This window comes from Colossoma macropomum, unplaced genomic scaffold (assembly GCF_904425465.1).
Source record: "Colossoma macropomum unplaced genomic scaffold, Colossoma_macropomum, whole genome shotgun sequence".
Taxonomy (NCBI): domain Eukaryota; kingdom Metazoa; phylum Chordata; class Actinopteri; order Characiformes; family Serrasalmidae; genus Colossoma; species Colossoma macropomum.
In genome coordinates, this window is record NW_023495515.1 from 1,384,312 (window position 1) to 1,411,198 (window position 26,887).

General features: G+C 39.8%; 1 protein-coding gene across 1 annotated transcript; it reads left to right on the plus strand.

Annotated features, from left to right (window-relative positions):
- The first annotated feature begins 1,779 nt into the window (after positions 1–1,779).
- On the plus strand, positions 1,780–22,688 carry alp3 (alkaline phosphatase 3). The gene is made up of 11 exons (XM_036562745.1): positions 1,780–1,953; positions 10,109–10,225; positions 11,107–11,222; positions 12,548–12,722; positions 15,894–16,066; positions 16,403–16,543; positions 17,871–17,940; positions 19,166–19,300; positions 19,745–19,936; positions 20,144–20,260; positions 22,215–22,688. The coding sequence occupies exons 1-11, from the start codon at positions 1,842–1,844 to the stop codon at positions 22,508–22,510; spliced, it is 1,644 nt and encodes a 547-aa protein (XP_036418638.1). The 5' UTR covers positions 1,780–1,841; the 3' UTR covers positions 22,511–22,688.
- Positions 22,689–26,887: the final 4,199 nt, after the last annotated feature.

Here is a 26,887-nt window from a genome sequence, read left to right on the forward strand (position 1 = left end):
ACATAAAGGTCAAAAGTCAGGGTCTGTCATGGCATAGGGGAGGTATTAGTGAGTAACGTTCACATGTGGGACAGCACCTAATGCTGAACACATTTGGAAGACATATGCTGCCTTTTAGACATCGTCTTTTTCAAAGAATGTTCATGCTTATTTCGACATGACGACAACACCAAGAAACTTTTTGCACATGTTACAACGGCATGGCTGCATATTCAGAGAGTGTGGGTGGCCTGTCTCCTATTGAAAATGTGTGTCTTAGTAAGCTCAAAATATGAGAACAAAGGTCTTGTAAAGTTGCACAGCTGAACTTTTAGTATAACAGAAGAACGGCAAAAAATTAAGCTTGTAAAACTGGATTTGTTTGTGTTTTCAGTCCCCAAATGATTATTAAGTGTTGGCAAAAGGAAATGTGATGTAGCACAGTGATAAACATGCTCCTGTCCCAACTTTTACAGAACCTGTTGTAGGCATTCATAAGGTAAAACATAGAATGTGTTTGTTTTTTTGTTTTTTTACTGTTTTCAATTTAAAACAGAGTTTTTAAATCACTGCTTTCTATGTTTATTAGCATTTCACATACTCTTTCAACTTTTTTTGGAATTGGGGTTGTAAATACCAGAATGTATTTTTACATATTTTATTCTTATCTCAAGTATTCTGCAAACTAAATAAAAAAGTCATTAAATGATAAATATCATTTTTATCCATTAACATCTTTTCAACTTTTCTACCCTGAGATTTGATCACCATTTTCAAAATACATGCATTATGCAATATGGATGTCAACTGTAGTATAACTTTATTCTGGATATCAATTTTATTATACAGTTAGGTTCATAAATGTTTGGACGTGAACCAAGTTACTTCAGGTTACTTTAGGTGTCCATGACCATAGCACACTGGGATTTATATTAAATATGATTATGAGCTGCAAAGTGCAGACTTTCAGCTTTAATTTAAGGCATTTTACATCCATATTGGCTGAACAGTGTACAGCTAAAGCTAAAAAGTACTTGGACGATTAGCTGCTCAGCTGTTCCATAGCCAGTTATGTGTTATTCCCTCATTACTTCACTCACTTACAAGTAAGTAGATGAAAGGTCAAGAGTTGATTTCAAGTGTGGCATTTGCATTTGGAATCTGTTGCTGTTAACTCTCACTATGAAGTCCAAAGATCTTCACTGCCAGTAAAGCAAACCTTCAATAGACTGAAATCATAATAAACCAGTCAAAAAGATATAATAAAAACATTAAGTGTGGCCAAATCAAAAATTTGGTACACTCTTAAAAGAACGACAGAAGAACTCCTGGTGAAGAAAACCTCTTCAGAACATTTGTCCAGATTAAGAAATCTCTCCAGGAGGTCAGCATATCTGTGTCAACCGTCAACAATCAAGAGACTTCATCAGAGTAAATGCAGAGGGTTTACCATAAAATCCTCAAAAACAGCTTCACCAGATCAGAGTCTGACAAAAACACCCATAAATCCATGCTCATAGCTGGCTACATAAAGTGCTTGCAGGTTGTGGTGTCTGCCAAAGTGGGTGTTACTAATACTGACTTAATAGGGATTCCAAAGTTTTGCACATGCCACAGAATAAGCATTTCTTATTTGAACTTTGAACTGGTAATTATGAACAATAATATTTATCTCCAGTGTGCTATCAGTCATTTACTTCAAAGCATCTTTGTCATGGATCAATAAACTTTTCCATTAACCTTTTTCCAAGAACTTTGACCGCAGAAAGCCCCTTATTAATATTATTTGTGAAAGAGTTCAGGGGTCACTTCTAATCTGGTTTACGTTGGCTCAGAGAGCAGCAGGAGTTCTTCTTCAGCTCATGGTTGGTCAGGAGAGAAGTGCTGTCCACTTGCTGTTGGTCATGATGATGCCAGTGAAGGTGTTCATCCTGTTTTTCCTTCTGGCCATGGTAGGGCTGTCCACTGCTTCAGGTAAGTCCACGTCAGTCTCCATGATGACAGCCTGGGGCAACATCAGCCCTACATGGAATATCATCTATAAGGAGTTTTTTTTTCTATTTGCATCCACCTGTATTATGTTACCTGTCTCACATTCACTGGTCTCACAATTGTGAAACTTTCCCATATGTTCTTATGATGCATTCAGATGGATTTTGTAGTTCATCACAAGAAGGTTGCTCTAGCATTTCATGTTACCAAGTTGTCACCAACATTCTCTGATATCATGTAAACACAATAGACCAATCATATGCAAAGGTTTGAACAGTTTCATATTGGTATGATTAAATGCTTTGACAGATTGTTCACTGAGTTTACAGAATTTACTTGATTCAGAGTCAAAATAACAGGTAGATTACTCAGTTAATTATATATTTTTAGTGTCAGCTGTGCTGCCCATTAGCTCTTTGAACATTAGCTTACTTAAAGTGAGAAGAACATAGTAAAAGGACACCAGTTTAGCAAGGATTAATTAGCTAATTAGCTAACTACTTGCATGCTTCCTCAGGGTAGAAGCAAAAATTTAGACATATTTGCATATTTGGTAGCCAATAATTATGCTTTTTTTCATTTCATTGAAATTCCTCGTTCCTCATTTGTGCTGGAAAGATTAACCTTTTCTTTCTCCGCTAAACTGGACATCTCTGAACTCATCAGGGCTGAAGTGTTTTTGTGGCTGGGAGATTCTCTGTTTTCATTAGCCGTCCAGGGTCTGCTGCAGAGAAGCTTCCCTACGGCTCAATACTGCCACCGTCATGCTTCACGGTGGAGATGGTGTGTTTAGCATAATGATGATAATGTGGCGTTTAGTCTGATGGCCAAAAATCTCGATTTTGGTCTCATAGAACCTTCTTCCATTTGACTTTCTTCTAGAGTCTTCTGGCCGACTACAACAGAGAGGTCATGTGAGTTTTATTTAACAGTGGCTTTCTTTTTGCCACTCTCCCATAAAGCTGTGACTGGTAACACATCCAGACAACAGTCTCTCCAATCTCAGCCACTGAGACTCATTCAGTGTTGTCATAAGTCTCTTAAAGGCCTCCCTTTCTAGCCTCCTTTTTGCACAGACACTCAGTTTTTGCCGGTTGTTGGCAGATTTGCAGCTGTGCCATACTCTTCATTTCTTAATGATTGATTTAACTGTACTCCAAGGACATTCAGTGACTTGGAAATGTTCTTGTATCGACCCACTGTGCTTTTTCAATCACCTTCTCAGGGAGTTGCTTGGAGTTCTCTTTTCTATTAACGGTGTTGGTTGTGCCACAATACTAACCAGACGTTAGATCTATCAGATACTTATGCTTCAGTCATTTGGAACCCCTTGATTGCACACAGGTGATCTCCATTTAACTAATTATGTGATTTCTAGCACAATCCAATGAATTTAATGCACTTTGTAGAGAGTTTCACTTTGACATAAAAGAGTGCTTCTGTTGGAAAAAAACCCTGATTCAATGTTTGATGATAATAACAGAAGAAAACTAAGGGGGTTAAGACTTTTTATAGGCACTGTACTTATGCAAAGAGGCAAATGCATAATATATCATTTAATATTTACCTTCTTATTATGGGCATTAAGTCATGGCAAACTGACCATTATTTTAATGCCAAAATAGATGCAGAGTGTAAAACATTAGACCAAACCAAATTACAAAAAATGGCGAGTAGGAAAAGTGTAAATAAAAACAGGCCACGGTAATTTGAAAATTTGCATTTGACTGAAAACTGTACAAAAACAAAATATTTAGTATATTAATATTTATTTATTTCAACTAATTAACTTTTTTTTTATTTGATGCCTGCTACATGTTCCAAAAAAGTTGGGACAGGGGCATGTTTACCACTGTGTTACATCACCTTTCCTTTTAACAGAGTTCAGTACTCATGTGGGAACTGAGGATACCAGTTGTTGTAGTTGAGAAACATGGATTCTTTCCCATTCTTGCTTGCTTGACTTCAGCTGCTCAACAGTCTAAGGCCCCTGTTGTCATATAGTATTTTAATACTCCAGTTTAATACTCCACAATTTTTTGAATGGGAGGCAGGTCTGGATTGCAGGCAGGCCAGTCTAGCACCTGAACTCTCTTACTGTGAAGTCATATTGCAGAATGTGATTTGGCATTGCTGAAACAAGCAGGGACATCTCGAAAAAGACATCATCTAGATGGCAGTACATGCTGCTCTAAAATGTATATATACACCCCACAGCAAAAATGCAGTTACCCACTAACACACCCCTATGCTACGACTGATACTGGCTTTTGAACTTTATTCTGGTATATGTCAGGATGGTCATTTTCCTTATTGACCTGTAGAACACAACGTGCATTACTGCCAAAAACAAAATGAAAGGTGGACTCATCAGAGCTATCACACACTTCCACTTTGCATCAGTCCATCTCAGATGAGCTTTAGCCTAAAGAGAAATCAGCTGCATTTCTTGATGTTCTTCATGTATGATTTGTTTTGTGTAGTAGAATTTTAACTTGCACTTGTAGGTGTGACAAACTTAGTTGACTGACAAGAGTTTTCCAAAGTTAATTGTAGAGAAACTCTCCTAAAACTCTGATTTCTTGACAGCGGTGGTGATAGGAATTAGGGGTCATGAAACATAGCCATTTTATTTACAATCCAAAACCACAATTGAACCCACACGTGTCTTCTGAGGTTTTACATGTAACATTGATAATAATAATACAAGTTGTTAATCTAAAAATACATTTTATTTGCCTTGTAGCACCCTGCATGTACCACTCTGCCATTAATGTACAGTATGTGGCCAAAAGTATGTGGACAGATGAGTTTTGGCCCAGAGAAGTCGGCGGTGTATATATATGTATAACTTGCATTTGTAGAAGCAGGACAAGAGTTTTCCAAAGTATTCCTGAGACCATGTGGTTATGTTCATTTCAGAAGTGTGTCGGTTTTTGATTCGGGTCCATCTGAGTGATCGAAGGTCATGAGTATTCCACATGAGGTGTTTCTTATTATTCCATAAACTTCCCAGTCTTACATTGCCCCCAGCCCAACTTCTTTGGAATGTTGCAGGCATTACATTTGGAATTAGTTTATATTTACAAAAGGTTGCGAAGGTAAAATATTAAATATATCTTCTTTATGTTTTTCAATTAACTAACTGTAAAAGATGGTTTATAAATCATAGCTTTCTGTTTTTATGTATATTTTGCCTACTGTCTAAAGTGGATTTGTTGACATACTGATCCATTCCAGTAGATAGATGTATTGTTCACATGATTAATGCATCATTTTCCAATGACCACCAGGACTGCTAGTTATTATTTGATGATGTGACAATTTTGGAACTTCACAAATTGACGAAGGCTCTCTGAATGCACCATTAGCTCTGTGGTTGTGTTTCTCTCTCCTCACCTGTCCACAGGTTCGGTATTAGATAATGTTCCACCCACTCCCGCTGCGGGTTTTCTCTCTGCAGTCCCACCAAGCTGTCAACCAGGCAATGGGTTGAATAACGATGGGAAGAATGTGTTGGTGTGAGAGTGGGAGTGTGCTTTTCATTCCAAGCGTGTGTTTCATTTAAGGAGTGTGTGTGTGTGTGTGTGTGTGTGTGTGTGTGTGTGTGTGTGTGTGTGTGCTGAATACATTTCATAATGTGTTTTTTTTTTACCCCCGATGCCTGAAGCCCTCTTGTCACAGAACGAATAGGGCCCAATTGGTGGTGAATTCAATGGAACTCATTTACATGAAGACAGCCCGCCTACTTTCTTTCTTTGTATATCCATTTATGACGTTTAAGCCAACTTCATGTAAAACCTGCAAACCTTCACTCAACAATAAAGTTGTCAAAGTTTAAAGAATCCCCACATGATGAAGTGCTAAAGGAGAATTCAGTCAGAATTCAGAAGTCAGTCGTTGAGATGTAAAGAAAGTCATGAAATGGTTCACTCTAGAGGAAGTTTATGTAAAATGTAATCATAATGGTAGTTTTTAATCAAAAAACATACATTTTCTTTGCCTTACAACACCCTACATGTACCACTCCACCATTAATGAGCACTATGTGGCCAAAAATATGTGGACACCTGACCATTACACCCACGTGAGCTTGTTGGACATGCCGTTCCAAAATCATGGATAATAAAATGGAGTTGGCCTCCTTTTGTGGCTATACCAGCCTCCACTTGTCTGGGAAGGCCGTCCACAAGATTTTGGAGTGTGCCTATGGGAATCTGTGCCCATTGAGTCAAAAAAGCATTTGTGAGGACAGACGCTATTGGACGAGAAGGCCTGGCTCACAGTCTATGTTCCAGTTCATCCCAAAGGTGTCCAAACCCATTTCATGAAGCTCCCAACACAAAGTTCTTGTGCTGATGTTGCTTCCAGAGACAGTTTGGAACTCTATAGTGAGTGACGCTACCGAGGATAAGCAAATGTATGTGCTATGCACTTCAGCACTTGATGGCCTCACTTGTGGCTGAGCTGCTGTATTTCCTAGATGCTTCCATTTCACAATAATAGCACTTACAGTTGTCTGGGGCAGATCTAGCAAGTTAAATGTTTCACAAACTGACTCAGCAAAGGTGACATCCTATGGCGTTTAAACTGACTGAGCTCTTCAGTACGACCCATTCTACTGCCAGTGTTTGTCTATGGAGATTGCATGGCTATGTGCTTGATTCTATACACCTGTTAGCAATGGTGTGGCTGAAACGTTTGAATAAATCTCAATAATTAGGAGGTGTGTCCACATACTTTTGGCCATATTGTGTATTTAAAGCATAGAAAGTAAATTAAAATACATAAAATAAGTTTTAGGCCAAAAAAAATTTACTCAAAACCACCATAAAACATGTCTTGGGTATCAAGCAGTGTATTCATAACCATTTCTATAAGGGAGCTTTTAAAGGCATTAAACTCTAAAAGCATTTCACATCAAACCACTCTGAATGACTTTGTTTACATCTTCACCACTTCATTATGCTGAAATTGTAAACTGTTAAATAGAGGACTGTATATTTTAAAACCTTTATGTTTAAGATCCGCATCCATAAACCCTAGGCCCATATGGACCGGCATGGACAGGCCCTGGTTCCACAGCAGTTGTCCAATTGCACTTTACCTTTGGGATTGGATTAAAGCCCTGAAATAGCCCATGAAATGTCCAGATTGCAGGGATTTCATCCAATCCAGAAACCAAAATCCAATTTGAAGACTTCAGAGAAAATGGATGCTGAGATAGATGAAGACAGGTATTCCCAACGTTGCTATCGGCTCTTTGCTCCCCAGCTTTGGGGGCCAGGCTGGGGTTGATGGGAGAGCCAGCTAATTAGCAGAAACTCACTAGGCTGGTCTCAGCACAGGGAAATTAGACAGGCTTTATATGGCTGACCTTGGAAACCAGATTTGTGAAGATGATTAACTACTGATCTTGTGGTCTCTTGCCTCAGTTAATGTATAGAATGTATATATTTACATTGGTGCTTGAAAGTTTGTGAACCTTTTAGATTTTCTATGTTTCTGCATAAATTTGACCTGAAACATCATATTTTTTACTAATAGAGATAAAGAGGACCAAGTTAAACAAATGCAACAAAAATGATCACTTGGTCATTTATTTTTTGAGGAAAATGATCCAATATTACGTCTGTGAGGGGTATGTGAACCTTTGCTTTCAGTATCTGGTGTGACCACCTTGTGCAGCAATAACTGCAAAACAGCTGCAACTCGGTTATGTTGGTGGGTTTTCTCCCATGAACTGCTGCTTCAGATCCTTCCACAACATTTCCATAGGATTAAGGTCAGGACTTTGACTTGGTCATTCCAAAGCATTAACTTTATTCTTCTTTAAACATTCTTTGGTAGAATGACTTGTGTGCTGAGGGTCATTGTCTTGCTGTATGACCCACATTCTCTTAAGTTTCAGCTCATAGACAGATGTTCTGACATTTCCTTTAGAATTTGCTGGCATAATTCAGAGTTCCATCAATTGTTCCATCAACAATGGTAAGCTGTCCTGGCCCAGATGCAGCAAAACAGGCCCAAACCATGATTTTTCACAGATGGGATTAGGTTTTTATGCTGGAATGCAATGGATTCCTTTCTCCAAACATAACGCTTCTCATTTAACCCAAAAAATATCTATTTTGGTCTCATTTGTCCACAAAATATTGTTCCAATAGCCTTCTGGCTTGTCCATGTGATCCTTATCAAACTGCAGATGGGCAACAATGTTCTTTTTGGAGAGCAGTGGCGTTCTTCTTGCAACCCTGCCATGCACACCATTGTTGTTCAGTGTTCTCCTGATGGTGGAACATTAACATTAGCCACGGTGAGATGGGCCTTTAGTTGCTTAGAAGTTACGCTGGGTTCCTTTGTGACCTCGCAGACTATTACACACCTAGCTCTTGATACGATCTTTGTTGGTCGACCACTCCTGGGGAGCGTAACAGTGGTCTTGAACTTCCTTCATTTGTACTCTGTCTGACTGTGGGTGGTGGAGTCCAAACTCTTTAGAGATGGTTTTGTAACCTTTTCCAGCCTGATGAGCATCAACATCTCTTCTCCTGAGGTCCTCAGAAATCTCCTTTGTTCATGCCATGATACACTTCCACAAACATGTGTGATCAGATCCCTGTTCTTTAAATAAAACAGGGTGGTCACTCACCTGATCGCCATCCCATTGATTGAAAACACCTGACTCTAATTTCACCTTCAAATTGTCTGCTAATCCTACAGGTTCACATACTTTCATTTTCATCAAAAAGTCCAATATTTATGTCTCATTTGTTTCATTTGGTTCTCTTTTTCTGCTATTAGGACTTGTGTGAAAACCTGATGAAGTTTTAGGTCAAACCGATGTAGAAGTATAGAAAAATAGTGATGATATTTACAGTTTAGCACTTCTCTATAATCTAACATAGATATAGACTCAAATTTCTCTCTCTTATTAAGACTGTTGGTGGGTTCTGATCAGTTTGAAGTTTCTTTATGTTTTCCCCTCAGTCTACTCTTTCAAGCTGGAGGATTTCTGTGCTTTTTTTTGCAGGCATGTGTTTCAGGCTTATAGGATCCCTCTGCTGTCTACTGCAGCATATTAGCAGGGGTGTAATAGAAGTTATGTAAGTGCTACATTTTCTTTGTTCCCCTCGGTGTCCATAAAAAACAGCAAATACAGAACACCAATACATATTTAGTCAAAGCACATAGTTACAATGCGAACACAAGCAGCTGTTTTTCTATGTAGCGTGGCGAGAGAGACGAAAGCCCACGCTAATGAATTGTAACACAAAACAAACAGATTCTGCAGTCTAGTTGGTAATTCTTCTCTCTTTTCTCTGATATCTTCACCACACATACATACACACACTCCTCCTGCCGCCGATGCAGAAGATTATGTAAAAATACTGAATATTTATGTCTATAAGCAAAACTTCAAGTGTATTAGTACAAGTTATACATTTTTCATTGCAGGAAAAAGAGCAGAAGATATACGTAACAGAAAAGTAAACAGAAACCTAAGTGATATTTTTCCACACCTCCAAAGTTCAGTCTTAGAAGTTGGTTGCTTTTCAGTTTCTAACGATCCAAGAAAGCCCACATTCAGTGGTGTTGAGGTCTGGACTCTGGGGTGGTCAGTCCATCGTTCAGCTTCTTTGTTTGATGTGTCCGTCTCCTTTTCTCAGTGAGGTTCTTCTTGATCAGCTACACATCCTTTCAGACCCACAGCGCTGAGTCGTCTTCTCACAGTGGAAGGATGGACAGAAACACCTGTGGATGTTTTCAGATCTGAAGCAGCTTGATTTTCTCCTCTCTCTCAGAGATGAAAGCTTTAAGTGCTGTTTATCTGATGGGGGCAGTTTTGGTGCCTACCAGGTCTTGCGGGTGGTTGTTAGGAGTCCTATTTGTCTCTGAATCTTGTGCAAGTGGGTTATCTTACACAGTTCTGCCAAAATTGTACACCCCTGGCCTAAATAACACATTTTTATAGATTTTGAAGTGAAATTTTGTTCACACATCCCCTGCAGAGCACAAACTTTTTTAACCCATAAATACAGTGCATTCAGACAGTGCTTTTGAACAGCAGTGTAAAACAAAGAACATGACCTGCTTTGTATTATGGCAGCTGAGATATTTGTATTTGTTTTCCTAGTTGAAGAGGAGAACCCAGAGTTCTGGAGGGCCCAGGCTCAGACTACGCTGAAATCAGCTCTCAGCAGGAAACTCAACACTAATGTGGCCAAAAACATCGTGCTGTTCCTGGGAGATGGTGAGACTAAACTTTCAATACTCATCACTAGACTAATTACTGTGGCATTAACCTCAAAACCCAGTTTGAACACCCCCTGTCAGATTCCCTCTACAGGGAACAAACTTAAATATGACAAATTTCTGCTAATTTTAGAGCACACTTTCTGTTTATTTGCTAAGTTCAAGATATTGGAAGAAACTAAAGTGAAAAATACCAAATGTGCCATAATTTTTGCACAGGCCACATTTTATGTTTTTCCTTTTGCTCTGTTTATGCACCAGGGAAGTAGTTCTAACATTATTCATTAATTAATTATTATTATTTATGTTAATTATTAATTATACATTAATTATTCATTAATTAACTCCATATGTATATAATGACAATACAGTTGAATTGAATTTGCATATCTTTTTTTCAATTATTAAACTTTGTTTGGAATTACAACTGATTTTATAGCCAATATTTCAAGAATGTTTGAGTGAATATGTATAGTAAATTCTACTTCTACATCTATTTACAGTCATTTTGTCATTTACCTCATCTGATGTTTGATCACGACTTTTTATACATGTCAATTTTAATATTATACGCTTTTCTAGTCATTTTACAATCATTTACAAATATATAAAATAGCAAAAAAGGTTAATAAAACAAGCAACTGTAAATCTTTGAATGGTAGATGACTGAAACTGATACTTAGATAATATTTTTTTTATATATTTTGTTAATGACAATAGAAATCACAAAATTAAGCAAGCAATATTAATTATGATGTCCTAAAAGCCATATTGACAGCTGTTGTGTCTCATATAGTGGTCAAGGTTAAGATATTGGTAGAACAGAACTGGCCCCAGGTAAGTGTAGATGGTGCATTTATTGTTGATTGCTGTTTTCAGGGATGGGCATCACTACGATCACTGCCGCTCGCATCTTAAAGGGCCAGCTGGAGAACCAGACGGGGGAGGAGACTGTCATGACCATGGATACGTTCCCTTATGTGGGCCTCGCTAAGGTACACATACATGCACACTCGCATATATAAACTCATACGTATATCAAGTATCTAAAAAATCATAACTTTACATAACTGTTGTTTGTTTGATCATGAAATTTTGACATAATGTAAAAGGCAGCTGCTGTGCTCAAATGATGCAGAAAAACAAAAATGGACGATTTACAATATATGACAATGTATTACTGTACTTGTGAGGTCTTCCATTGGCTCCAATAGTACTGTAACATAATAGCCTTAGCTCTAAACCTAACCACAACTTAGGGGAAGAAAAGAAATGCATAAGTTCCAGGAGTGTGAAAACACTAATTTTTCATAGTTTTGAATTCAGATTTGATTTCACTTTGTATTTTGCAAAAATGTAATGCTTATTTTTTCTCCAATATACAGCAAATGAGGTAGTTGTGTATTAAAACATGCAGAACTTATTTTAACTTCAACATCAACTAAACATCCCTTACAAAAAAAAGAAGTTTATTCAAGTCTGCTATTAGCATACTTCTTTTTAACTAAACCTAAGTTACTTTTTTATGTGCTTTTTATGTAAGATATATTAGACAAAATTATACATAAGTATATTTGGCCTATACTTGTATGTATACATGTATATGTATACACACATACTTGTAAAGACTCATTCATACGCTTGTGGATACTTGTGTCCTGTCCTCGTAATAATATAAATATAAAATGTATATAATATAAAATATACTTTCATAAACTAAAATGTGGGCTAGAAGTATATAAGTAGTACATATAAGTTCATTTATAGTGTATTTCACAGTATAGTTGAGGTACAAACTAAAACTTAGATGCAAACAAGTTGTGTTCTCAAAGTTTACTACTTTTATTCTTAAAGAATACTTTCAAATATACTTTTATAAACTAAACAGTGTCCTGATTTAGTCCCAAGAAGTGTTGAAAGTGTAGACTTATAAGTACACTACCAGAACATTGATATAAGTACACTTACTACATTAAGTATACTTTGGAAATATACTTGATCTTTACTTAAGTTTACTTAATAAAATGAACTTTATGTATACTTTTTTGTCATTTGACCAGGGCACAAAAAACTTTTGCATACAACTGTAAGCCCTGGCTGCTCTTTACCAATCATTTTTCACTTTTCTGATACTGTAATAACCTGTTTTCCAACAATCTTTGGCCCCTTTGGTTTTTTATTAAACACACTGTTGTACATGCAACCTTGTGAGGACCATCTATTAGTTTTTTCACTGTCTTTCTGGGGACATTCTCAGTTTTCTTGTTTGAAAAAGTGTTTGTATCTATGTTTGTTTATTTGTCTGTGTGCATGTTTGTAGGTGTATTCAGTAGATTTTCAGATTCCGGACAGTGCTGCCACCGCGACGGCGTATCTGTGCGGTGTTAAGACTAACCTGAATGTGGTGGGTCTTAGTGCTGCTGCACGAAATGGAGTGTGTCGCTCACAGAAGGGCAATGAGGTCACGTCTATTCTCAAGTGGGCTAAAGATGCAGGTACACACACACACACACACACACACACATTTTAATTATTTATGCAGGTACACAATTGAAAATACATAATGAAAATGCCCAAACCTTGTAAAACTTTGCATTGATCGACTAGTCATGCATAAAAAAGTGTCCATATTAGCAAATCATTACTGTCAAAAAAAAATGTGTATCTCCAAAATAGAAACTTTACAGGTAGTGCCAAAAAAGTTCTTAACTTTTAAAGTAAGTTAATGTAGAGTTTTAATTCCAAGCGATATTAGAACATTTCTATTGCTCCATTAATCACAATATGAAGGACAATTGCTGAGTTCAACCTGTAAAATGCCGTTCTTACAGATGTTACAGTAATTTGTAAGCAAATCAATTATAATAATAATAAAAATTAATATTAGGAAGAAAAATACTAAAAGAGACAAATAAAAGAGAGAACAATATAGAAGAAACTATGGTAAAGCATAAAGCTACAACCACAGCATCTAAAAAGATAAAAAGAAACAGTGACATTTACAGATACATCATGTACTTTGTGGGGACCTTTCAGGTGGAAACATGTAATTATCTGCAACATTCGGCAGAACATTTTGTAATGTGGGTTGCGCTTCGGACTCCTTTCCTAAGCAGATTAATCCAATGATTACAAACACAGTGAAAGAGTGTTTAAAGAAAAGATTGCAAGTTTGGACTAAGCTGTCTTTGAATGTAATGTTATGTAATGTTATGTAATGTAATGTAACAAATGTAATGAGGACGTGAGTGAATTATCTACTTTTGTCATCATATCTTTACCAAGTATTACTCAACATCCTTTTGATGTTTTCCTCCTTCAGTAAACAATTGACACTGCTAAAGCTGTTATTATTCATTTTTGCCAATGATGCTGTTACCATGGCAATGTTGGCATGGCTGCATGACACCATCATTCACATACAAGGCATGGAACATCCTTTTTTAATGGCAACATGTAAGAACAACATTAAGCTTAGCTTTTTCTCGCTACCGCCGTTACTGTAGAAATGCTTAATACATTACAGGTGAGCTTAACAACCAAAAGGAAAAATCCGCTTTCCACCAAACCAACACATCCCTTTCATTATCCACGGTCTGACTGGGAGATCAGCTCAAAGTGCAGACTTTCAGCTTTAATTTGAGGAAATTACATCCAAATCTAGTGAATGGTGTAAGAATTATAACCATTTTCATACATTGCCCCTCCATTTATATTGTGCTAAAAGGTAACTGGTGCTTAGCTGCTCCATAAGGAGGTGAAATATTCCCTACAGTTGATTTCTAGTGTTGCATTTGCATTTGGAATCTGTTGCTGTTAACTTTGAATATGAAGTCCAAAGAGCTTCACTGCCAGTGATGCAAACCATCATTAGGCTGAAAAATCCAAACAAACCCATCAGATAGATCACAAAATCATCAGGTGTGGCCAAATCAACTGTCTTTTAGAAGAAAGAACGCACTGATGAGCTGGAGAAACACCAAAAAGTCTGGAAGACCTGTGGTGGATGACAGAAGAAGAACATAGGAGGAGAACAGTATGGAGAAGAGAAGGAGCTGCTCATGATCCAATGCACACCACCTCATCTGACTAACATGGTGGAGGTAGTGTTATGGCATGGCTGCCTGTAGAACTGCTTCCCTTATATTCATGGATGATGTGACTGCTGAAAAAAGTGGCAGAATCAATTCTGAAGTGTGTAAGGTTTCATTATCTGCTCAGGTTTAGCCAAATGCTCCAAAACTAATTGGACAACGCTTCACAGTGCAGATGAGCAATGACCCAAGGCATAGGCCAAGACTTTTTTAAGACAAAGAAGTAGTACTCTGCAAAATCAGTCCAACTGAGCATACATTTCACTCGCTCTTCAAGCTCACATTCATTATTTAACTTCAACTCCAGTATGCTGTTGGACAGCAAAAATAACAATAATTTTGTCCGAATATTTATGGGACTGACTGCAGGAAACAAACCTGAGCCCAGCCTAAGCCTAATGTTGTATGTATGGCCTAAACGCAGCCATAACCCTGATATTTTGTCAGTCCCCATTGGGTTTGGGTCGAGTAGTAGGTCTCTAATGCATACACAGTAGTTGGTGTGGAGGTGTGTAATTTCTCCAACATGCACTAACAAAGTAGTCAGTGTTGTGACCACTTCACCCAAAAATAGCATGGTAAAGTGAGGGAAGGAAATGATGGAGTGAGTGTGGGAAAACAAGATAAAATACTAGAGGTATGGTGGGGTTGAGAGAGTGGAAAGAGAGAGTGAGTAAGCGAGAGAGAGTGGGTGAGGAAGAGTAGGTTTGGACCGGTAAAGAGAGAGAGGGGAGGAGGAGGCATGGCCCAGGGACAAGGTGAATAATGAGAGAGAGATTAAGTGGGAGTTTGAGCGAGAGAGACCAGAGAGAGAGATGGAGAGAGAGAGAGAGAGAGGGAGAAGGAGAGGGAGAGAGAGAGGTGAGAGAGGGAGGTGAGAGGGAGAGGTGAGAGATGGAGTCAAGTTGCTGTTTGGTACATCATCTGCAGACATTTACAAAACCATTAAACATGTGCGGCTGTGTAATTCATGCTACGGTGCATAATATGGCCTATAAATGTGTAACCTGCATACTAACAGCAGTGAGAGGAGCAGAGGGACACGCTGTGCCCTTCATCTCCTCTCTGTTAGTAAAGCTCTTCATACAGATCCACTGCAAGAGCACTAATGCACTAATGCAGGTACAGCAGCTGCTACAGGTTCGCTACGTGTAGCAGAGCTACTGTGATCATTCTGTTACCAACTGCCTTCATATACTAGAATAACTCTATCTGTCTGTCTGCCAGTCTATCTATCTATCTATCTATCTATCTATCTATCTATCTATCTGTCTGTCTGTCTGTCTGACTGTCTGCCAGTGTATCTATCTATCTATCTATCTATCTATCTATCTGTCTGTCTGTCTGTCTGACTGTCTGCCAGTGTATCTATCTATCTATCTATCTATCTATCTATCTATCTATCTATCTATCTATCTGTCTGTCTGTCTATCTGTCTGACTGTCTGCCAGTCTATCTATCTATCTATCTATCTATCTATCTATCTATCTATCTATCTATCTATCGTATTCAAACACTCCGTTCAGACATATTAATAACCAGTCCTGTGTGTGTGTGTGTGTGTGTGTGTAGGTAAGTCAGTGGGTGTAGTGACCACCACGCGTGTCCAGCATGCCACTCCGGCAGGTGCGTATGCCCACAGCTCCAGCAGGAAGTGGTACAGTGATGCTGACATGCCAGCTTCAGCCAAAAGAGACGGCTGCACGGACATCGCCGCCCAGCTGATCAACAACACCGACATTGATGTATGTGAGAGAGAGAGAGAGAGAGAGAGAGAGAGAGAGAGAGAGAGAGCATGTGTGAGCCAAATCTATGTGGTCTCAAAGTGTGTATGTGCAGTGCATGTGATCTGATCTGACTCACGTAAAACCTAGTGAAAAATTTGTCCATAAATGACGCTTGTGATGTAGTGATGCTGTGTGTGTGTGTATGTGTGTGTGTGGTGTGTGTGTGTGGTGTGTATGTGTGTGTGTGTGTATGTGTGTGTGTGTGTGTGTGTGTGTGTGTGTGTGTGTATGTGTGTGTGTGTATGTGTGCTCATGCTAATGGCTGCATGTATTCATCTGCAAATATTCGTGCAGGTGATTATCGGCGGAGGCCGGAAGTACATGACCCCAAAAGGCACAATGGACCCCGAGTACCCCTTGGATCTCGGCGCCCTCGGCAAAAGACAGGATAATCGCAACCTGATAGACGAGTGGATCAACATGAAGAAAGAAAAGGTGGAGCTGGATGGCAACAGGGACCAAAAGAAAGATAGTCCATAAATTGCTTACTTTGTCTTTAACTTACGTTCAATTAAACGTCTATTAAATTCAACAGAACCTAATCTTAAACCTGGAGCTCTGCACAGTGACAACTTTACACAACTAGTTGCAACTTGACAGCAGCACAGAGCAAATAATGAGTGTGTAGCCAAGATTTAATGTTAGCATTAGACCAACCACAATATTCCTCACTGGCAGGACTCCTCATACTCTGCCTAACACCATTTTAACCGTGGTAAAATACTGTAGTGCACTGTGAGACTCATTGTGAGACTGTCATAAGAATATTGTAAGATTATTTAACTTATTTCTAGACATTGTTTAACTTGTTTTTAAGCAGTTTTATCTTATAAAAGTGTCTTGTTCTATTGGCAGATCATTTTACTTGTTTTAAGCATTACATCTTGAAATAAACAAAATTATTTCCATTATTTCTCGAAACAAGTATACTAATCTGCCAAAGTAGATAAAATCATTAGTCTCAATATTAGATTTATTAACTATATGTAAGAAGTTGACACTTGGTCAGATATAATTTTTTGCAGCGCAGAACCCGATAAATCTGTTCAGCGAATCAGAGTGCAGTATTCAGGTCAGGTGACGCAACACTGCTGTGTACTGTTTTAGGCAGAATCTCAAACGGCTCCCTTCTCCCTACATAGTGCACTACGTAGGTCTTAAAATAACAGCTACTGCATCTGAACGGAGCTCAGTAAGTCTAACAAAGAGCCGCTTTGGATTCAGCCATGTGTGCGCAGTTCATACTGGACATAAAGACCAATATTTGAGTGTAAAAGCCAAAATTTCATAACTTACATTGTGCACTATGTAGGGAGGAGTGAGCTGTTTGAGATTCAGCCTTAGGATTTTCCACTGTATGAGCTTACAGATGTTTAATATTGACTATTAATGGGTTGTTGTTGTTGTTGCAACCTACCTAACATTTTACCTATTTAAATGTTGCTCTTAAAAGAAGCTCGTGTCCATTAAATGTCTTTGTTTCAATCCGAAACATAAAATGACCATTGGAGTTTTCTGCTTTGGCCAAAAAAACTAAATTTAAATAAGAAAGCAATGAATTTTATGACAATTCGTTAAAATGGAGATTTTGCAAATGAACTCTTTGTGTGATTGGTTGATTTCCTGTTTATGTAGTCAATCTAATGTGGAAGGCCTTCACTTCAGCTCTGTAGCAAGATGGAGGGAGGGGAAGTAGAGAGGGACACTGAATATTAAATATTGACAAACTAAATATTGAATATTGATAAATGGATTTCCTTAGGTGGCTCATTACGTGTGGAATAAGAAGGACTTTGACGCAGTGGATCCAGAGACCACGGACTACCTGATGGGTGAGAAACGCCACTTTTTTTCTTAAATAACTATTTTATTTATTTTATTTTTTGGAAATAATGAACAGTAATATGTTTATTAACACAGAACAAAAGGGTTTGAAGTTTCATTCCTGGGTTAAGAGTTTTATTTGCAATGGGTATCACATAATTTCACATTAGAAAATCCCCCCCAAAATGTATGGTGTCCAACAAATAGAGTGCAACATTTCAGAAGTGCATCTTAATCCATTTCTGAGATATAGGCTTTAAATAAATGGGTGTGTCTTATTTGCATATATATATTGCAAATTTACCCACACATCATGTCTCTCAGTGTTCCTCAATGGTCAGGACCCCCACAGGACCACCACAGAGCAGGTATTATTTGGGTGGTGGATCATTCTGAGCACTGCAGTAACACTGACGTGGTGGTGGTGTGTTAGTGTGTGTTGCACTGGTACGAGTGGATCAGACACAGCAGTGCTGCTGGAGTTTTTAAACACTGTGTCCACTCACTGTCCACTGTATTCGACACTCCTACCTTGTCAGTCCACCTTGTAGATGTAAAGTCAGAGACAATAGCTCATCTACTGCTGCACAGTTTGTGTTGGTCATCCTCTAGTCCTTCATCAGTGGTCACAGGACGCTGCCCACAGGACGTTGTTGGCTGGATGTTTTTGGTTGGTGGACTATTCTCAGTCCAGTTTAGAAACTCCAGCAGCACTGCTGTGTCTGATCTACTCGCACCAGCGCAACACACACTTTTGGCAAACCATCTTTCAATTCCCCAAAGTTACAAAGGCTCCTCTGATGGACACACACACAAACACACATTATCTAAGCCGCTTATCCTTCTGGGTCGCAGAGGGTGCTGGAGCCTATCCTAGTGCTAATTGGGCAGAAGGCAGTCCATCGCAGGGCAGAGACACACCTTCACCCCTAGGGGCAGTTTAGCTTTTCCAATTGCCCTGTCTGCGTGTTTTTGGATTGTGAATCAAACCCAGCCTGGGGAGTTGAACCCTTCTTGCTCCACCGTGCCGCCCTCTGACAGACTTTCAAAATCCTCCATAAATTTTCTATGCGACTCAAGTCAGAAGCTTGACCAGGCCATGCAAGCACCTTCTCCGTCTTTTTTAAACCAGTTCGAGGTGGTTGTTCACTATCCATCATACTGTGACACACTGTAAAGACTCATTTGCAGAAATGAGGTGTTTCATTTTCCTGATACTCTTTACCTCTCCAGCTCTATTTGAACCTGGTGATATGAGGTACGAGGCGGAGAGAGACCCACTCATGGACCCGTCCATCATAGAGACCACTGAAAAAGCCATTCGCATCCTTCAGAAGAACCCCAAAGGATTCTTTCTACTGGTGGAGGGTAAATGATCAAGCAATCAGTCAGTTTATTCATTAGTCAATCAGACATCCGATCAATAGGCCAGTCAATCAATCACTTAACACTTAAGACTGTTTATCGATCCCCTCACGACTTGGAGGTAGAAGCACAGTAATTGAGTATTGAAAGTGAAGGTTTGATCAGCCAAGATATGTAGAGTTTCTTAAGGTTAGAACTGGAGCTGCTAGGCTAATGATGCTAACTGGAAGTCAATAGTCACCCAAACTGTTTCCACAGAAAACAAGCCAAAATCGTCATATTTTCACTTCAAATTATGCATAGCTAAGCTAAAATTGGAACAATATTATCATCCCATAACATCCCAGTTTCGTGTACTATACTGTCTCCAAATTCCAGACTACATTTTGGAGAAGCAATAGTTTTCCAAACTATCACCACCAGTCAACTGACGTCTTGTCTACACAGGTGGGCGTATCGATCAAGGTCACCATGCCAGTCGTGCCTCCATGGCACTACATGAAGCTGTCGCCCTCGACAACGCTGTTGCCCGTGCACTGGAACTAACCAATGAGGACGAGACATTGACCATCGTCACTGCTGACCACTCCCACTCTCTGTCTTTCAACGGGTACCCTTTTAGAGGCAACAGCATCCTGGGTAAGTGGTTATGTGTGTGGACTCATATGCTCATGTAATTATATCTTTGCTTGCTGTTTAAGCTCTAAAGTAAATCTAATTTGTTTGGGTGGGCGGGTGCAGCGATGGTGTCTGTGCGGATTGTGTGCCTGTGCATTCTATTCTATCTGTGTTGAGACAGACATGTACCTGTACCCCAGTGTGACTCATGCATGTGTGATCTGACAGGTAAATCTCCTCTGTATGGACGGGACCTGCTCCCCTACACCACCCTGATGTACGGAAATGGCCCTGGACACAAAATCAGCGACAACAAAAGGCCCGACATCCGTAGCGTGGACACCAGTAAGACAAATACAGTCGCTGCTCTAAAAGCAATAGTTTGCCCAAATGTCAAGTTTGCACAAAGTCAGCAAAGACATGTTTGTTGTGTGAAGTTAGCTTCTTGAGTTTGGCACTGGAGATATGAGGCTAATGTGGCTAACAAGTAATGAAAGATTACAGTCCACCAGTTAGTTCTGTTTTTTTTTTTTGTGATTTTCCTTTTTGTCAAAAAATGGATAAATACATAGGGTGTTAGTCAAGACCAGCTTTGTTGAATCCGAGACAAATCCAATACTATGACTAGTGATGAAGACACTACTGAGTCTAAAGAGAAAGAGAGCGGAAATCAAGCTAGATTTGAGTCTAAATGAGTGTGAGTCAAGACTGAGTGAAATCCAGAGCGAGACTAAGTCAAAATCAAGTCCAAATCGGAATGAGTCAAGATTGAGTCTGAATGAGAGCAGGACCGAGTCTAAAGGGGGCCAAGATTGAGTTAAGATCAAGTCTAAATGAGAATAAGACAAAGTCAAGATGGAGTCCAAATGAAAGAGACAATGAAAGTCAAGATCAAGACTGTGTCATCACTGAGTCCAAATGAGAGTGAGACCATCTCAAGATTGGGTCCATATGAGAGTGAGACCAAGTCAAGATCAAGACCCAAATGAGAGCGAGACCGAGACAAGACTGAGACCAAATGAGAGCGAGACTAAGTCAAGACTTGGTCCAAATGAGAGTGAGACTGAGTCAAGACGGACTCCAACTGAGAATGAGACAGAGTCAGGGCTTGGTCCAAATGAGAGCGAGACCGAGTCAAGACTGAGACCAAATGAGAGCGAGACCAAGTCAAGACTTGGTCCAAATGACAGCGAGACTGAGTCAAGACTTAGTCTGAATGAGAGTGAGACTGAGTCAGGACTTGGTCTGAATGAGAGCAAGACTGAGTCAAGACTGAGTCCAAATGAGAGTGAGACCAAATCAAGATCGAGACCCAAATAAGAGCGAGACTAAGTCAAGACTTTGTCCAAATTAGAGCGAGACTGAGTCCAAATGAGAGTGAGGCTGAGTCAAGATCAAGACCCAAATGAGAGTGAGACTGAGTCAAGACTAGGACCAAATGAGAGTCAGACTGAGTCAAGACTGGGTCCAAATGAAAGCAAGACTGGCTCAAGACTGGGTCCAAAAGAGACCGAGGCTGAGTCAAGATCAAGACCCAAATGAGAGAGAGGCCGAGTCAAGACTGAGGCCACGCAACTTACCGAAAAACGTCCACAGTCCACAAGAACATTTAACTGGAATGATTATTTCAAATGCAAGTAAATATAACACAATAATAAATGTAACCAAACATAACACGTAACATAAACGTAACATAACACCAAAAATCTTAAAATGATCTGTTTGTAGTCATTAACATTACTTGCCTATGTACATTGACTTGCCTATGTTGGTTACATCGGTCAAGCATTTTGCCAGACCAATCACTGAGCTCAACCTAAATATTTAGGCTTTTTTGATGTTTTTGCAAATAATTATCACAACAATAATACTTGTCAATATCTAAATGTATTGTCTTGGTTAAATGTCTATAAATTGTGAATTGTGAAAAATTGTGAGCTATGAACTTTTCTGGTTTAAAACACAAGACAGCCAATGGCTCCCCTAGCAGTACCACCACAGCCCACTGGGGGGACGCAGCCTATAGGTTGAAACTACTGTCGTTAATTATCACAAAACAATGTCTCAGACATCAGGCAGTGTATTCATAACCATTTAACAACTTTGTGGTTCCCATCACCACCACTGTGTGGAACAAGTCAAACCACTCTGTATTGTAATCTTGACCATTTAATTATGCAGAAACTTTGAAAACCTGGTTGAAGTTTTGCCAAACGATTCCTTTAGCACATCTACTGAAGTCTTTCTGGAACAATTACATGTACGCTCTTCGTCTTTTCTCTATTTTTCTCTTTCTCAGAGAGTAAGGACTATGTCCAGCAGGCCGCGGTTCCTCTGGACTCGGAGACCCATGGTGGAGAGGACGTGGCTGTTTTGGCCAGAGGCCCGATGGCACATCTTTTCCAGGGTGTAAACGAACAGAGTTATTTGGCTCATGCCATGGCCTATGCTGCGTGTGTGGGAGCCAATCAGCAGCACTGCGTATCCACCACCAATTACAGGCTTGCTGAAGCACGGAGCTCCGCCCCTCACCCACCCCTCACCTCTGTACTGTCTGTGCTGCTGGGGGCAGTAATGACTTTGTTTCTGTACTGAGAGAGAGAGATTAACATTGTGCAGATGGAAAGAGAGAGAGAGACTGGAAAGTGAGCCGAATAATTAATTTCTGCAATAAAACTCATTTTTACCTTGTTAATAGTTTGAATACTAAGCACTGATTTACATTTGCAATTAATATCAGTGTTCAGCTTAATAAACGCTTTTGAAAGCGCTCTATGTTTCGCTTTATTACATACCAAAACGCTTGCATGTATAAGCAATAGATACAATACTGTGCAAAAGACCACCTTCCTTTTATTAAATTTAAAGTCAAAACATCCATTATGTACAAGATATTCATTTTTCAAGAAATATATCCAAGGATAATAATATAGCTACAAGCTGCAATCATCGGGGTCCAAGCACCATGAGGACAACGAGGGCTTATGTGGTGGCCTCGGGTGTTTCTGTCCGTCCGTCCACTGTGAGAAGACAACTCAGCGCTATGGGTCTGAAAGGATGTGTTGCTGTCAAGAAGCCCTCACTGAGAAAAGGAGACAGGCATCAAACAAAGAAGCTGAACAATGAACTGACCACCCCAGAGTCCAGACCTCAACATCACTGAATGTGTTTGGGATTACTTGGATTGTGAAAAGCAGAAAGTGCAACCCACTTCTAAGACTGAACTTTGGAGGTTTAAAAACTGAAAGCAAGTCTCCTGAAAAGAATTGAAGCTATGAAATTTAACTGTATATATATTTTAAATTTTTTATTAAATATTTTCTGCTTTACAAAAAAAAAAAACCATTTAAAAAGTAATTTAATTAAAAAGTTAAAACTAATAAAAAGGCAAATGAATTTTACTGTTTGGGAATTCATCAAGGAAATAATGTAGTACTTGGGTATTTAGTGTATATTAACAGGAAATGATACCCTTAAAAATCCAAGCCGGGTCAGCGAGTTTATGGAAATGACTGATAAACAAACCAGCACTTCACGCCATGTTGATCTGCGTTTGATCCCTGTGGCTAATTAGGGAGTGAAGTGCCTGTGCATGTGGTGGTGGTGGTGGCGGGGGGAGTATAGCTTTACGTCCCAATGTCAATAAATAATGCACCATGTTTAAAGATCAGTTATTTTTAACACCACCAGCGATTAAGGTGGTGTAGATGGGTGGAAGGGTGTGCATGTGTTTGTGTGGATGACTGTGTGGGTGGTAAACTGGCAGTGTGGTTATACCATCGAGGGACACACTAAGGAAAAATAATATTCCAATCTGCTCTCAAGGGTTGAATTTTGGGAACAATGAGATCAAGAAACAAATAACACCCAGTTAAGCCATCCTGGAAAGAGCAATTAGATGCTCAACGAAAGAAGTACAGCAGTGAATACGTAGCTCTGGGCTTCATGTGTGGGAACTGAAAATGAGTAACTACAACTTTGTGCTATTTGGGTCTTTTCAAATAAAGTTTTGAAACCCAAAAATTAACAACGTCACTCAGAGACTAAAGATAGTGAAAATGTATCTAACCCTGCTTTTCCACTTCAGCCTCATGCATGCTGAAAAGGTTTGAACCCCTGCTGCAGAGAAAGGACTTTTATTCTGTTTATTCTGGCTTTGTTGATATTCAACAATCAGTTTCCAGTTATCTCAGATGGCGGCATTGCGCTCGGCTGGGCTCGACAACAATTGCCGAGTCCATCTTACCCCAAGGCCAAGACAAGATCGAGTCTAAATGAGTTTGAGACTGAGACAAGATTGAGACCGCTAGCTCTTGGTCTCGAGAGTAGTCTCAAGTACTACAACACAACTGGCACAGAGATACAACGTTGTAATGTTCACATTAATACGAGCTACAGAGGTGAGGGGTACTCGTCATCTCTTTCTCAAGGTTGTTAAGCGGACCTCAGTGATAACAGTGTACAGGATGCTACAAATGCAAGCGAATTAATATTTATCTTCGAGCTGAGCATTTTTTAAACACAAATGCCAGCAAAATGGTAAGCAGAGACTGTATAATATCTTTACTTTTGTGGTTTCACTGTTTAAGGTAGGCAAGTTAGCCTTGCATCTGCTATGTTAGCTCCTTGGCTAACTGCAGCTGCACACAAGTCAACCCACTGCAACCAGCACCCTACTTTTCTTGCTACAGATCAGAGTGTAGCAATGCACTGTGGCAAGTATTTTGCCAATTGTCTGAAATGCTTATTTTACTTAGCCAGCTTGCTAACTGCTGTGTTAGCTCCTTGGCTATCCACAGCTGCACACAGATATCATTCACTTTTGTTACTGTTTATATTAAGCAAGTTAGCTAGATTACTGGAGGATTTTCTTTCGTCACCGAAACAGGACCGAGGCTGGCCGAGGACTGCGAGGAAGAGGCAGCATGGTGAGGATGGGCAGCAAAGACAGCAGTGGAGGCAGTACGATGAGGCTTGTCAGCAGAGCCCAGCTGGAGGATGTTGAAAGGGACAATGGCTGACGAGGACGCCTGGACAGCAGCCAGCTGCAAGGACCTGACGGGGGCGGCATGGTAGCCGGGGAACATTTACAGCGGCCCCCCAGCGATGCTTTGAGCAGGTGCCGGGAGTGTGGTCAGTCAAGACCAAATGATGCAGCTCCAGTATGCATAAGCAGCAACCTGACTGGCGTCTACAGTGCGCTGGACTGAGGAGGAGGTGGAGAGTGGCTGAGGGAGCGCTGCTACTGCTACTGCCACCCCTAGTAGCACGAGGTGTGATGCTGCAAGCTGCAAGGAGGTCCGCCATGCTGGGGAAGAGGACAGAGTGCTCAGTTTTTTCTTTACTTTGTCACTCGTCTGCAAGGCTTCACGCAGCTGACCATCAGCGCACAGGCGAGGGTCATTATTCAAACAGTTATAGAAGGATTACTGCACTAAGAGCTGCTTATCAACATTAAGCTGTTCAGTTCAAATTAAGCTGTTTAGCTCATCAGATAAGCATGAAGATGGGATTATATCATATATATTATATCAGAGTCTTATTCGCTGAACAACCCACGAAACGCAGAGAGAGAGAGAGAGAGAGAGAGACAGCAGGGGGAGAGAGACTTTCACCAGCCTGCCTGCAAGTGGTGCTACAAGATTGCTCAACACTGCACTGCAGCACCAACAACACTGAATACAGTGAGAGAGAGAAAGAAGAGGTAGAGAGAGAGAAAGAGGAAGGGAGGGGGGTGAGAGAGAGAGAAGGAGAGGCAGAGAGAAAGGGAAAGGAGAGATAGAGAAAGAGGGGATAAAGAGAGAGAGAGAGGAGAGAGCAAAAATGAGAAAGAGAGAAAGAAAAAAGGAAAGGAAAAGGAAATGGGTGGAAAGAGAGGAGGAGAGGGAAAACGAAAAGGAGAAAGAGACAGAGAGAGAGAGCGAGAGAGAAAGAAAAGGAGAAACAGAGAAAAGGAGAGAGAGAGGGAGAGAGAGTGAGAGAAAGAAGAACAGAGAGATGTTGAGAGAGAAGGAGAGAGAAAGAAAGGGGAGATGTAGAGAGAGTTAGAGGGAGGAATCGCCAGAAAGAGGCCGTGAGAAAGAGAGAAAGGGAAAGGAGAGAGAGAGAGATAGAGAGAGGGAGAGAGAGGGAGAGAGAGAGAGAGAGAGAGAGGGAGAGAGAGGCTGAAAGAGGCATTAAGTCATGTATAAAGGTTGAGTAATCATTAAACTGATGTGTCGTCTTTTTTCTGTTGACGCTCCACTTTTTCAGTCTGTGAAGCTGCTGCAGTCCCTCTCTGCCCTCTGGCCTCTCCGCTGCACCACTGGACACACACACACTCACACACACACACTCGCACACACACTCACACACACACACACACACACACACACACATACACACACACTCTCAGTACGCTACTGTTCAATATTGTAAAAGCTCTAAATGACTGTAAATGCAGCCGTGCGCTTCTCTCAGAGAGAAAACACCGGCAGGTTCGAGTCACAGGCAGAAACCAGCCAAATCATCCAGCTGTGAAATAATAATTCATTCTCATATTTTCATCGGTCTTATTGTACTTTACTCTGTAGAGTTCCTGCTGTACTGTATTATCATTCTTTTTCTACTGTTCTACTCTACATTGTTCTGTTCTGTTCTTCTCTGTTGTATTATATTCTACTCTTTATTCTGTTCCACATGCTGTCGTGTTCTGTTCTGCTCCACTGATGATAATCTGTTCTATTCTATTCTATAATGTTCTATTCTATTCTGTTTTGCTGCATCCTCCTCTTATTATATCAACTCCTACTGTAATCTGTTATATTATATTGTACTCTTCTATTTCATGACATCGATCTGATCTTTTATGTTCTACTATGTTCTACTACTTCATCTATCCTTTATTCTGTTGTTCCATTCTGTTCCGTAATATTCTATTGTATTGAACTCGTAATCAGTTCTACTACACTCTAGAATAGTTAAAGTTTTATT